The sequence below is a fragment of the Bombina bombina genome, chromosome 6 (assembly GCF_027579735.1).
Source record: "Bombina bombina isolate aBomBom1 chromosome 6, aBomBom1.pri, whole genome shotgun sequence".
Taxonomy (NCBI): domain Eukaryota; kingdom Metazoa; phylum Chordata; class Amphibia; order Anura; family Bombinatoridae; genus Bombina; species Bombina bombina.
The window spans coordinates 859298174-859313426 of NC_069504.1; the positions used below are offsets into that span (position 1 = coordinate 859298174).

A 15253-nucleotide genomic window follows, 5' to 3' on the forward strand; every position below is an offset into this window, starting at 1 on the left:
AAAATAGATTCATTTTATTGCCTATTGGATGTGTGCAATCTAACTTCTATCAATCTAACAATCCATAGATATCTACTTATGTTTAGTTATATTTTCTACTTTAAGGTTCCGCTCTCGGTTTGCAGTGAGAGCTGTGTCCCAGGATTCAGGAAGGCTGCTATAAGGGGACATCCAGTCTGCTGCTTCCAGTGTGTACCCTGTCCCCATGGAGAGATCTCCAACCAGACAGGTAAAAACAAAAATAGCAAAGAGCAAACAAAACGGTGACTGAGGATGAGATGATTTACTCTTAATACAGCATGATGGTTAACCATTGTTTGTTCTATTTTAAATTGCATTTGTAATCTATTAAACATCGCTACAGTCTTTCTTTCTTATTTACTACTGTTCTATAATTTGCTTTATTCCCATGGTATCCTTTGTTGAAGCATAAAGCTAGGTAGGCTGATATGAGCTTAAGAGCGTTCACGTATCTTTAGTTTTCTATGGCAGCAGTGTTTGTAACTATGTATAACATCACTATAAACATTTTTACACTGCTTAACAAAGGATACCAAGAATACTATGGAAACATTTTTACTAGAAACAAATTGGGAAGTAGTTTAAAATTGCAAGCTCTTTCCAATCCATTTAAGTTTAATTTTGACTTTACTGTCCCTTTAAATGTCGCCCTTCTTATTAATGTCCTAACTATAGCTGTTAGCAGTGCCGTTATAGCTAGAATATTTCTATTACTTAGCAATTAATTATATTATTAGTCATTCTCTTATGTACTACATTAAAAATGTCATCTTTTTCCTAATGGAATCCCCCTAAACCAACTTCCATTCTGTAATCCCTCCTCAAGTGTACTGCCTACATTTTATTTCTTACTTGTTTATTAACTATTTCCCCTCTGTGCAGTTCCATTCATTGGCCTAGATTCACTGACACTCATGATGTTGGTGAGAGGCCTCTTAAAGGCAGGATCATGTTAGAAAGTCTTTGGACATTGCTTCACTTGTCTTTCCATGGTTTCATTAGCAAGGCCAGATTTGCCTACCAGGAGATTTCCTGGTGAGCTGCAGAAGCTGGGAATGGAAAGCTACAATTTAAAGGGGTGACTAATGGATGTTATTGGGTTATATGGTGCCTATGGGGCCTATTTATGAAAGGCCTGTCGGACATGATCCGACATTGCGGATCATGTCCGACAGACCTCGCTGAATGAGGAGAGCAATACGCACCAGCAGCTCTTGTGAATCGGCCGCTAGCTCGGGGGTGTCAATCAACCCGATCGTATTCGATTGTGTTGAATTGCGGCGAACTCTGTCCGCCTCCTCAGAGCAGGCGGACAGGTTATGGAGCAGCAGTCTTTAGACCGCTGCTTTATAACTGGTGTTTCTGGTGAGCCTGAAGGCTCGCCAAAAACACGGGCCCTCAAGCTCCATACGGAGCTTGATAGATATGCCCCTATATATCAACAATCTGGCACTTTTATTTAATACAAAGTAAAATAGTTTAATTCTGTCAGTATATGGCCGGGTTATAACACAATATATATTTAATAATTATCCTTTAAGCTAAACCCAAAAATATGCATATACCAAAAACCATAAAATTAATATAAATTCCTGAATTCTTTTTTATTAGTTGATATCTATAAACACATTGAAATATATTTGTAGAAACCAGAGTATGAGTCAATATTATACACGTTTATAACTATTAAAATATGCTATGCAAAGTTCATAAAAGTTTACCTTTAAAGCTAGCCTTATTCAAAATAGCCTTTCATTCAATTAACACAATGAGATTCCAAGATATTAGCTACTAGCATTCAACAGTACAATCAGCTATATAGCTACAATTGGTTCTAATATAATTCTAATTAGGACACTAAAAATACATATATTCTTAATGTAAACAGTTACTTTAAATATCCATTTATTTAAACTGGAACAAATTCTTAGTTACTTATAATTAAAACCAGTTCTAAGATATATATCTATATTGCAAAGATAAACAACTTAACATATAAAAGGCAAGTTTAACACTATACAGGACAATGAAACACGAGTTTTAAAATACACATATGCTCTTTAAAATGTATTTACTACAGCAACAAGGAATGCTTATCTTAAATGTTTACCTATATGTTTAGCAATCTTTTAATACTTTACCAAAATGAAAACCAAATCGATAAGTCAGCTTCAAAACTTGTTTGTCCCACCTCATATAAAGATAAGTGTAATTGCAATTGATAAGAAAAAGTATGACCCACTTTTCTTATAGTTTGACTGTGTCCCACGCAACAGTTTTCAGTCAAGTTAGCAAAATCATCAGCAGCCAGTCCCTTCCCCTATCCTGCCTACAACTTATACAGTCTAATCATAGGTGTGAAAAATGGGATGCCCTTGAAAACCTTGTCCCTTCTTATTGGTTTTTTGAATCTGAACATGGATTGGTTCATCTGAGAAGTATCTTTTAACAGTCAAGTTTTTTGGCTGTAATACCAGACCTTGGCCATCGGGGGCAGCAGACAAACAAACAGATTCATTTAACCATTTCTAACATTTTTAACAATTTAATACATTTTTATAAAGTGATCATTTATCAGACCATAACTTTTTGCATCAATCACTTACAACCTAAATTCCAGACAGGTTAGCATCATGTCAATTTCTTGATTATTTTAATATGAAACATCAAATTCTTTTTAATATCATATTACATTAAAGTAATTTATATTGCTAACTATTCCAAAATTAATAGCATTTAAAATCCTGATATATATATTCATACAAATACAGCATGTTTTATATTCAGTACTGCACTGTATCCCAACATGAATATTATATTTTCCATATTTTTAATAAATCTTGAATGCATGAATCTTGTCTATGCAGATCTGAAATAAAATAATAGGGTTATTAATTTTTATGTTAAAATATAAAATATCCATATGTCTGGTTTTATGGCTAAAGATATCTTGTTTTCCTGGAAAAAAAAATAAAAGGGAAAAATTGTCAAATATGTATAAATCTATTTGCAGCATTTATCTAAAATGTTCCTATTTGCTGGTCAAATTTTTATTATTTCCATACACAGCAGGGATGTGAGCTTCAAAAGCTATGTTATTCAGGAAAAAGTGTGTCCTATCTGATGTTGTATACTGAGCATATAGCTAATATTATCTTTTGAGACAATTTGTCCTTCTTTGAAATGACTCAATTGTCCGATCTCAACAGTTTAAACTATTGTCATTTTCTTTGAAATTACTGTTTAAATAGACCAAATGTCTCCTCTAAGATTACTTTGAAAACATTTCTTTGTTCTGCAAGTAATTTATTTAATGAGTGAGAGAGGGGGCTGGTTTACATAAATTTTCCCTTTTTGGGTCCCATAAACAAAATGAATTATTTGGTGTACACAGACATATTATTATTTATAAGTATACATGTGTATATTATTTTATGATATTCTTATACCCTGACATAATTCCCCCTTCCAATTCAAATAGATGTAGGACACATGTGTTTGAATTGGCTTAAAGTCAGCGGTATCTGGTGAGTGTGATGACGGTATGCATCATAGACAGTCTTCTATGTAGAGAGTCCGTCATTTTTGAGCCTTCATGCTTATCAGCTAGGCATCTTTAAACTACAGTATGTCTTTAGTGCATTTGGGGATATGACACTTCATTCTCTCTCTATGACTTGTAGTTGGGACCTAGGATGACATGCTCGCAAATGATTGATATGGACCCATTTATCTATGAAACTATAACTTTTGGGGATCCTTATTTTATATGCCACTGGAGATATTTTGTCAGTAATGACAAAAGGACCTTTCCACGATGGAAGAAATTTCTTCTCATTAACCTGATCTCTTCCAAAGTTATAAAGATAAACTTTATCATTTATTTCATATTCCTTTTTGGACGTTTTGAGATCATAATAGATTTTAGTGTTCTCTAAGTTCCTCTGAGCAAATGCGAAGGCATATTGCAGGTGCTTTCTTAGGTTCTACACATATTGATGTGTATTGGCAGCGTTTATCAAGTTCTGGTCTGATGTACGGTACAGTAGATGCTGAGGTAGAACCATTTTTCTACCAGTCATCAGTTCAAAAGGTGACATCTTGGTAGCACTACTTGGAGTTGCTCTTAATGCCGTTAAGACTAGAGGTAGTTTTACATCCCAGTCTTTACTTGTTTCACTCACAAACTTTTTGAGGATTTTCACAATGGACTGGTTGTAACACTCTACACCACCACTTGAGGCAGCTCTATATGCAATATGGAGCTTTCTTTTAATCCCTAGTATTTTCCACATTTTGGTCATCACTTCGTTACTGAAGTGGGTTCCCCGATCTGATTCGATTCTTTGGTGCAAACCAAATCTGGAGAATACGTGGTTGATGAGCAATGCTGCACATGTTTCAGCACTATTGTTAGGTGCACTGATGCACTCTATCCATTTAGTGAACAGGCATGTCACTGTTAACATGTATTTGTTACCTCGTGATGACCTAGTTACTGGACCAATAAAATCAATCTGTATATCTGACCATGGCATTACCATCTCCCTTTTCTGCAATGGCGCTCTATGCGTTGGCGCAGTGGGTTGGAATTGTGGACAGATTAAACACTCTTGACAGTAAGTTTGAACATCTTTCAACATTTGTGGCCAAAAGGCATAATCACGCAATATTTCATACGTGAGTTTGGCACCACGATGACCAGATGTGGGAGCGTCATGGGCATGTTGAAGCATTAGACCTCTGAACTTGGTGGGTACTACCCATTGTTGGATGCCAGTTTTGGAGGTTCTAATTAACAAACCATCTTGTAAATTGAATTGTGTTCTGGATTTCTTTAAGATTCTAAGATCTTCTTTGCCAATACAATCATCTTTTGAGATGGGGTTGCTTTCAGGATCTTCTATGTGTTTACAAAAGATGCCTACAATGGGGTCTTCTTTTTGACTAGTGATCAGGTCCTCACTAGAAGAATCCTGACTCCATTGTACCAAGTTAGGCTCACTCTGTTGTTTAGCCTGGTTTCTGGTAATGGCTTCTACCTGAATTGCACCCATTAAGTGGTCAATATTAAGGAGTTCTCCAGTTATGGCTCCTTGTTTGGCTAATAAATCCGCAAGGTCATTGCCTTCCTTATCAGGACCTAGAAACTTGGAATGACCCTTGGTCTTTTTCCAGTGTATGGTTAAATCATTGGATGCCACCAGATTATGATTCTTGCAGAACAGCTTGCCATGCTTGACTGGTTTGTTATTGTTTTTCTGCATGCCATTTCTTTTCCAAGTTGGCAGGTATTCAACAAAACTGTCACGCATGTAATTTGAGTCAGTTATGATCACAAATTCATGAATACCATGTTCAATAGCCATTTCAATGTTTTTTAGAACAGTAGTGAGTTCTGCAACTTGACTGGATCTTGGTCCAATGTTGAAACCTATAGATATATTTGGGAATCCATTTGCCCAGGTTATACCAATACCAGCGACTAATCTGAGCTCATTATCAATAGTGGCATGGTAAGAACAACCATCAACATATACCCAAGGTAATGTTTGACACTGGCCCTCATTATACATTTTATATGGGGAAAGTAATTCTTCCTCCAGGAAATTATCTTCTGATAATTCTTCCCCAGGATCTCTAGCAGTACAGTCATGGAGCTCAGCAAGCCCCTATGGGACTGGATTCTTTTTATTCTGCTTATAGAGAATTTCTAAAGGCCAGCTTTGTAAGGAAAGAGTCCACGCTGTTATGCGGCTATTAGATAAATTCCCATCTCTTATTCTCTCACTTTGCAAATATAGCAAAGGCTGGTGGGCCGTTTCAACAATAATTTTCTCGCCCTGTATATAGCTGCGGAAATTTTGTAGAGCCCATACAGTAGATAAGAGGGCTTTTTCGCAATCGCTAAATTTTATTTCTACTGGGGATAGAGTTTTGCTCGCATAAGCAATGGCTTTGCTTAAATTATCATGCTTTTGGTATAAAACAGCACTCATGCTTATATCTGTGTAACCTGTCTCTAAGAAGAAAGGTTTACCACCTTCAGGGTACGCTAAGCAAGTTGCTTGAGTGAGTTTTCTCTTCAGCTCTCTTATGGCTGTCTCTTGAGACTCACTCCAGTGCCATTTCACATCCTTCTTTAGAAGGAGTAGTAGTTGTTTAGCTAATTCTGCATAATTATCAATGAATTTGCGAGAATAATTCATCATACCCAGGAATGATCTCAATTCCTTTAAGTTAGTTGGGATTTTAGAATTGACTATAGCTTCCACCTTTTTCTTCTGAGGATTTAGTCCTTCAGAAGTAACTTCATGTCCCAAGAAGTTTACACGAGTGCGGCACCATTGAGCTTTTTGTAGGGATAATTTGACATCTGCCCTTTTTAGTTGGCTGAGGACGTGTTTATGCTCTGCGATGTGTTTTTCAAAGTCTGTGCTTTTGATTAAAACATCATCAACATAAGATCAGGTCCCCCTTTCCAGTGCATCAGGCATAGCCTTATTCATGAATACAGAAAATTCATGTCCAGAATTTATGTATCCAAAAGGAAGTCTCTGAAATGCATACTGGACCTTTTGGAATGAGAATGCCAGCTTATACTGGTCCTCCTCATGTACCTTTATGGTCCAATATCCTTGTGCACAATCAATAGCAGTGAATATTCTGGATCCCTGCATCTGCGCTAGGCACTGGTCAATATATGGCACAGGCCAACCAGACATGTACACTTGTTTGTTTAGCTGTCTTAAGTCAGCACACAAACGCCATTGTCCATTGGGCTTGAGAACACCTAGAATAGGATTGTTATAAGAGCTGTGTACCTGTCGTATAATATCCCTTTCTTCCAGGTTCCTTATGATTTCTGCAAGAGAATCATATGAGGCTAAAGAAAGTCTGTATTGTTTAACAAAGACAGGTGGTGCATTGGGATCTGTTTGTATTCTTGCAATGTGTAAGTCTGTAGTACCACAGTCATAAAAATCCCTAGCAAAACTATCCTTGTACTCCATCAGGAGTTCTCGCAGCAGTTGGCGTTCATCATCGCTGGAACAGCAATTAGCTAAGGATATTTGCTCTTCAACTATTTGCTGAAATCCTGGAAAGATTTCAGGCTGTCCTATTTCATAGGCTTCTTCCAATCTAGAGGTGAGATCCCGTTGATTATAATTTATGTTGCCCCCATGACTCTGGGTATTGGGGTAATCTTGCTGTTTGATCGGCTGATCAAACACTAGAGAGGCTTCTTCAATTTTACAGATGCCTTCCTCTGAGCTGAAGGGATAAATAGACTGAATAGTAAATAGACCCTCTGGCATAGAGGCAAAGGATTGTTCTATTAATTGTTCTTCAGTTAAGTATCCTTCAGGTATTAGCCCAATTACATTATTCTGGAATCCAAAAGTGTAATAACTTGATTCCAGCGCATATCCTATGGTACTTCCCTTGGATAATGTTATATCCTGTGGAGTCATGTTATGCACAATTACATGTATTGGAATAGTTCCAATATTTACCAAAGGAGTGTGGGCCATTGTTATACCCAGATTTTGTATTCTATGGAAGAGGCAAATTAGTGTTTCAGAAGTTTTTAATTTCTGATCTCTCTTTACCTGTAAGGGTAAAAGAAATTTATCAGCCCCAGCAGGAATTATAACATCATTAGACACCTGCATATTCAAAGCATATGGCAATTGCTGGTTTGATTTCAGGGCTGCATTTTCATCCTGAAATACTTCAGGGTCCCCCTTTAACCTGCTCCAGAGGCAAGAGTTAATCAAATCTATTTGTATGGCATATCTATGTAAGAGATCATTGCCAATGTATATTTGATTATGGGGAGTATTTAGAACTAAAAACAGGTGTTTTACTGACTTATTACCTATAGAGACAGATAATAAGCACTTAGCTGTGATGTTATAGCTTTCAAACCTGTCATCCAGGCTGTGGACACAGTGGTCTTGGGGAGAAAGATATTTAATCACTTTAGGTTCAGCTATCTGCGCTAATAAGCCTTCACTTATATAGCTAGCTTCCTGTTTTAAGTTCAATTTGGCATACTTTGTTGTACCAAGGTCATGCACTTGTATAGGGATAAATAGATCCTCTTTAACGCTCTCAATCCCTGCGAGGTATTGAGCGTGGCTTTCCCCTTTAGGGGTTTTAGCATCCCCCTTGTGGAGCGAAATGATTAATACATCCCCGTCTAAGGAAATATTCGCTACCTTTCCAGGCGAAATTTTAAAAGTATTACCATCAGAGCCACTTAAAGGAGTCTGATCATCTATTTGTAAAATAGTGATTTCAGGTACAGCGTTATTCCTGAAATGAATCTCCACAGCATCTGGTTTCTCTTCTACCACGTGACAGTTATGTCGGGGGCGAGATGTACCAGATTTCTCATAATTAATAGGCCTTTTGAATTGTGACCAAATTACATTATTTATTAAATCAATTATGGTGCTTAATCGCTTCAGGAGATCACTACCATTAATTAAATGATCAGTTGGCAGATCCACTATAATGACAGGGTGTCTTATGACCCTGTTCCCCAGTTTAAATTTTAACCATGCAGTACCGTGGACTTTTAGAGAGTCGCCCCCAATACCTATTAGTGAACCATCAAATTCTTTTATTTTAGGTTTGTGGGGTGTTAGCTCATTTAGCTTTGTGTAGTACCTGTGGGATAAAATAGTTGCCTGAGACCCAGTATCAATTAATCCCATGATAGGGTTAGAGACTGAATCCTGCAGCTCAGCTAATACATAATATCTCCCTGCAGTTTCTACCATTTCACACATACAATTGGCATGATTGCACACTTGTGGGCTTCGCCACGTGTTACCTGAATCCGCCGCATTACCTGATGCAGAAGAGACTTCCCTCTTACCGGTTCCCTCTATGACAGGGTCGACTGGGTTCTTGTGTACTGCATCTGTGGAAACAAGGTTAAGAGAACGCTGCAAAGGAAGGTATTTGATAATGCTTTCTGGCCAAGGTTGCTCGTCATCACAGCTAAATCGCCCGTTTCCGGTCTGTGGGGAGAGACTATGATTAGTACCATTATTAACATTTATCATTATATTTTGTATATCTCTCCCCTCCCTTTCAGGTGATACTGCATTATTTATGACTGTGCCTGTGGCCCACTGCTGATCACTGGCTGTACCCCTAAAAAAGTATTGTTCGGTTGCTGAGCCGTAAATGCTTGACTCATATTAGCGACTTGTTCGCTCAACCGAATTAGCTGGGTACTAAGTTGATCTACTTGATCGTACAAGTTACTTCTACCCCTGGGCCTATCCCTTGATGCCCCATAGTAGTGATTCCTGGGCCCTTGGGTCCCCTCAGAATCAGGGCCGCTGCTTCTATCCTGGCGTGGTTGTCCCTGGGGTTCAACTTGTTCAGCGTTAGTATTTTGGGGAGCACTATATACTTGGGGTGTCTGGTTACCCTGAGAATATCTTCGCCACTTATTGTATCTACCTTTGCGGGGATACCAATTATTTTGTGGGTATTCTTTTTGGGAGTAATTATTTACCTGAGTATGTCCCCCACTTTGGTTATAGTCTCTCTGCGCCTCAGCCCGTGTTGGGGGAGGGGTAGATTTAAAACTCTGTGGAGATGGCCTGTTTCCTCTGGCCACCTCCGCGTAGGTTTTTTTTTAGACTCCAAATTGAGGGGGCTAGGTGACACCCTAGTTTCAGCCACTATTTTAGGATTGAGGATTCATTTAACCATTTAACCATTTAACCATTTCTAACATTTTTAACAATTTAATAAATTTTTATAAAGTGATCATTTATCAGACCATAACTTTTTGCATCAATCACTTACAACCTAAATTCCAGACAGGGTAGCATCATGTCAATTTCTTGATTATTTTAATATGAAACATCAAATTCTTTTTAATATCATATTAAATTAAAGTAATTTATATTGCTAACTATTCCAAAATTAATAGCATTTAAAATCCTGATATATATATTCATACAAATACAGCATGTTTTATATTCAGTACTGCACTGTATCCCAACATGAATATAATATTTTCCATATTTTTAATAAATCTTGAATGCATGAATCTTGTCTATGCAGATCTGAAATAAAATAATAGGGTTATTAATTTTTATGTTAAAATATAAAATATCCATATGTCTGTTTTTATGGCTAAAGATATCTTGTTTTCCTGAAAAAAAATAAAAGGGAAAAATTGTCAAATATGTATAAATCTATTTGCAGCATTTATTTAAAATGTTCCTATTAATCATTGCTTTTTAGGTTCACAAATATCATATTGATATGAAACCCAGTCTTTATACATTCATTTTACAGATATTCACCCAGATATCCCATTACATCAGTTGTTCCTATAATTTTCATTAGATTTCTGGAAAACAGAGAAAATAATAAAAAAAAAAATGTTTTTATCTTTAAGTTCATGGTTCAGTGTTTGTATACTTGACACAGCAAGCAATAATTTGCATTGAACTGTGAATGGTTTCTTTTCCACAAAATATGTCACCTACGCCAGACAACTAGGCTACGTTGTAAACATGTTTTTGCAGGTTTTCCATACACAGCAGGGCTGTGAGCTTCAAAAGCTATGTTAATCAGGAAAAAGTGTCTCCTATCTGATGTCGTATACTGAGCATATAGCTAATATTATCTTTTGAGACAATTTGTCCTTCTTTGAAATGACTCAATGGTCCTATCCTATCTCAACAGTTTAAACTTTTGTCACTTTCTTTGAAATGACTGTTTAAATAGACCAAATGTCTCCTCTAAGATTACTTTGAAAACATTTCTTTGTTCTGCAAGTAATTTATTTGATGAGTGAGAGAGGGGGCTGGTTTACATACATTTTCCCTTTTTGGGTCCCATAAACAAAATGAATTATTTGGTGTACATAGACATATTATTATTTATAAGTATACATGTGTATATTATTTTATGATATTCTTATACCCTGACAATTCTGAAAAAAATATTGGGGTAAGGGGTATCCCAGTAACCCCCTTTGAGAAAAATAGGGCGTGATCATTCTACTAACTCAACAGAAAATAGGGCTAATCTTCATATTTTTCCAGGGCAGATTTTTATTCCCAGTCCGGCCCTGTTAATTAGTGGGTTTTTCTTCCACTAAAATCTATAATTGCATTGGGTGCCCAGTACTTTATATTTTGCACAGTAAATGTGACAGCATGACCCACTAGAAATGTAGAAAAACAAACATTGGCCTAGACTTATAAACACTTGTGAGATTGTTGAGGGGCCTTGTAAATGCAAGGTTGCATATATATAAGTGTGTGTACATGTGTATGTGTGTCTGATGTGTATTTATTATATGTACTTTTCCACTTTTCAGCTTTGATAAGTTTTGTTGGCGCTTTATTTTAAAATATATCTATTATAAAACAATAGTAATGATTTAAACATATTGCTTTTTGTCTTTAGACTCTGTAGATTGCTTCAAATGTCCATGGGATATGTGGCCCAACATTAAACTAGATTGTTGCCTCCCAAAGTTCAGAGAATACCTTTCTTATGATGATCCTTTAGGTGTTACTTTGGCTGCTACAAGTTTCACATCCTCTTTAGTCCCAGTTGCAGTTTTTGGACTTTTCCTCTATTACAAAACAACTCCTATTGTAAGAGCCAATAACTACATTCTAAGTTGTATTATCCTATTATCCTTGTCGCTTTGTTTCCTGTGTTCTTTGGCTTTTATTGGTTACCCTCAGCGTGAGAAATGCCTTCTGCGCCAAGTGGCCTTTGGTATTGTGTTTTCCCTGTGTGTCTCTTGCATTTTGGCAAAAACTATCATGGTTGTAATTGCCTTCAAGGCCACCAAACCTGGAAGCAGCCTAAGAAAATGGTCTAGCCCTCGTGTTTCATACCTCATTGTTTTGCTGTGTATTCTTTTTCAAACATTTATATGTGTTATGTGGATATCGTTCTCTCCTCCATTCCCAGAGCAAAACACAAGGACAAAGTCAGAAGTAATCGTTGTTGAGTGTAATGAAGGTTCTCCCTTTGCCTTCTGGTGTATGCTGGGATATCTCAGCCTCCTGGCCACAGTCAGCTTCATTGTTGCCTTCCTGGCCAGGAGACTCCCTGATAGCTTCAATGAGGCCAGGTTTATCACCTTCAGCATGCTTGCATTTCTCACTGTGTGGGTGTCCTACATCCCAGCCTCTCTCAGTGCTCGTGGTAAATATACTGCAGCCATGGAGATCTTCGCTATTGTATCGTCCAGCTGGGCTCTGGTAATCTTCATGTTTGTGCCAAAATGCTTTATTATATTGTGTAGACCAGACATGAATGCTAAAGAAAATCTCATAAGAAAATACAGACTTTAGTCCAATTAAAATAAAAATAATTTTGTGCCTCAAATATATCCTACACATTTTTTTTTGTTACATTTTTGTATACAAATAAAGTATTTAATATGTTTAAGTCATTATCTACAATCAGTTACAAACAGCAAGGAAGCAGATTAAAAATGCTAAGAAATATACATTATTTACTGTTCTGTAAAGTTTATGGACACGCAAAACAGGACGTAAATTCTATTGAATCTGAACTTCCACCTTTAATCAGTTGCTACTCTACTCTGCACTCCTGCAATTTTCTTCAAAGTTCTGATGGCTTATATTTAAGGGACAGTATACTATAAAATGTGTTTCCAATTACCTTTTTTACCAGCTGCAGAGTATGAAATGTATGAGATTTGCTTTTTTAAGGCTTATTTGTATATTTGAATTAGCTGATTTTGTGTTTTGAAGCCACCACCTAATAAAATGGGTTAAGCTTGTAGGTATAATCAGATCTCATTACTTTATCACATTGTGTACATATACCTGCTTCTTTATTTTATATCTGTCCATAAACCAATCACCAATTCTTGGAGAGAACAATGGAAAATTAACATTGTATTACCTTATCTCTTTTATAAACCACTGGGAGTGTAATTTCTTCTACTGGCAGTGTTTACACAGTTTGACCTTGAGGCCAAAAACTTTCAGGATGGGTGGGGATACCACAGGCTAAATAAACTATATCAAATGCCAATATAAGGGTAATGGAAATATTTGTAAACAATTTAATATACTACAGTATGTAAAGTGGATTATTGAGAACAAATGAAAGGGGAGAACATTTTTGAGTAAACTGTCCCTTTAAAAAAGCTGTTTACGATGTAACAAACGTGCTGAATCTGATACTAATATAATATATTAAATAGACATACAGCTCAGATTTGAAATGCACCAAGTATCAGTAAAAAAAGCAGGTGTAGTTTTAATCCAGTTCTTCTATGCAATACCAATTTAATACAAGTGAAGTGCACTCACCAAGCTTTCTCAAAATGCTAAATAATTTAGCCTTTTCGCTTGATTGGTGATTTTATTAAAGGGACAAAAAACCCAAAACATTTATTTTATGATTTAGATAGATCATACAATTTTAAACAACTTTCCAATTTACTTCTTTTATCTAATTTGCTTAAAGGGACATGAAACCCAAACATTTTCTTTCATGATTCAGATAGAGAATACAATTTTAAACAACTTTCTATTTTACTTCTATTATCTGATCTGTTTTATTCTCTTGGTATCATTTGTTGAAGGAGCAGCAATGCACTACTGGTTTCTAACTGAACACATGGGTGAGCCAGTGACAATTAGTTTATATATGCAGCCACCAATCAACCGCTAGAACCTAGGTTCTCTGCTGCACATGAACTTGCCTAGATAAACATTTCAGCAAAGGATAACAAGAGAAAGAAGCACATTAAATAATAGAAGTAAATTGGAAAGATTTTTTTGGGGTTTCATGTCCCTTTAATTCTCTTGGTATCTTTTATTGAAGGAGCAGTAAGGCACTACTGGAAGCTAGTTGAAAGCCAATGACAAGAGCCATAAACATGCAGCCACCAATCAGCAACTCCTGAGCCTACCTAGGTATACTTTTCAAAAAAAGATACAAAGAGAACAAAACAAAATAGGTAATAGACATAAATTGGAAAGGTATTTAAAATTTCATGCTCAATCTGAATCATGAAAGAAAATATTTTAAAGGGACACTGAACCCAAATTTTTTCTTTCATGATTCAGAAAGAGCATGCAATTTTAAGCAACTTTCTAATTTACTCCTATTATCAAATTTTTTTCATTCTCTTGGTATCTTTATTTGAAGAATTTAATTTGCAAGAATGTAAGTTTAGATGCCGGCCCATTTTTGGTGAATAACCTGGGTTAGTCTTGCTGATTGGTGGATAAATTCATCCACCAATAAAAAAAGTTCTGTCCAGAGTACTGAACCAAAAAAGAAGTTTAGATGCCTTCTTTTTCAATTAAAGATAACAAGTGAACGAAGAAAAATTGATAATAGGAGTAAATTAGAAAGTTGCTTAAAGTTGCATGCTCTATCCAAATCACGAAAGAAAAAAATTGGGTTCAGTGTCCCTTTAAGTTTAAATGGATATGAACCCCCAAATTATTTCCAATTTACTTCTGTTATCAAATTTGCTACATTCCCATGGTATTATTTGTTGAAGAGATACCTAGGTAGGTGTCTGGAGCACTACATAACATAAAATAGTGCTGCCATCTAGTGTTCTTGCAAAGGGATAACATTCTTGCAAAACTGCTGCCATATAGTGATACAACTTCAGTGCATACTCCTGAGCTTACATCTCAACAAAATATAATAAAAGAGCAAAGAAAATTTGATAATGGAAGTAAATTGGAAATTTTAAAATAAATCGCATGCTCTATATGAAAGAAAATGTTGGGGTTTCATGTCCCTTTAAACTATTGAGAAACATTCAATTTTAAGCCCAATAAATGAAAACATTAATTGAAAAGTTTGGACCCCAATTTTAAACCAAGAGTTGTTTGTAAATTTGACAAATATATAAAGAATTTTCTAGTGTTTGTAATCAGTGTTCCCTCTAAGGCCAGTTTTGTGTGTGGCCCAGCAGTGAAACAGTTAATAAGAGAACCATACCTTCCAGTCTGCATTGTGCAATGTTTGCTAATTGCTGGGTGTGGTTACTTGATTAACTGTTTCACTGCTGGGCCGCACAAAAAACTGGTCTTAGAGGGAACAGTGTTTGTAATTTCACTTGTGTGGAGCATATAAGCCCAAGGAGTCTATTTTACGTGGTCAACATGGATGCTGGTCAGTTTAAGCAACATCACAGGAAAAAATATGAAATTGTTTATCC

The 15253-nt window shown here is 36.2% G+C and overlaps 1 protein-coding gene across 1 annotated transcript in view; it reads left to right on the plus strand.

The window, feature by feature from the left end:
- LOC128664687 (extracellular calcium-sensing receptor-like) overlaps positions 1 to 12383 on the plus strand; it is a 55424-nt gene extending 43041 nt beyond the window's left edge. Inside the window, exons 8-9 of the mRNA XM_053719495.1 lie at positions 106 to 229; positions 11479 to 12383. Of these exons, the coding sequence (XP_053575470.1) occupies positions 106 to 229; positions 11479 to 12383 (1029 nt within the window). The remainder of the gene's footprint in view (positions 1 to 105; positions 230 to 11478) is intronic.
- The last annotated feature ends 2870 nt before the right edge of the window (positions 12384 to 15253 follow it).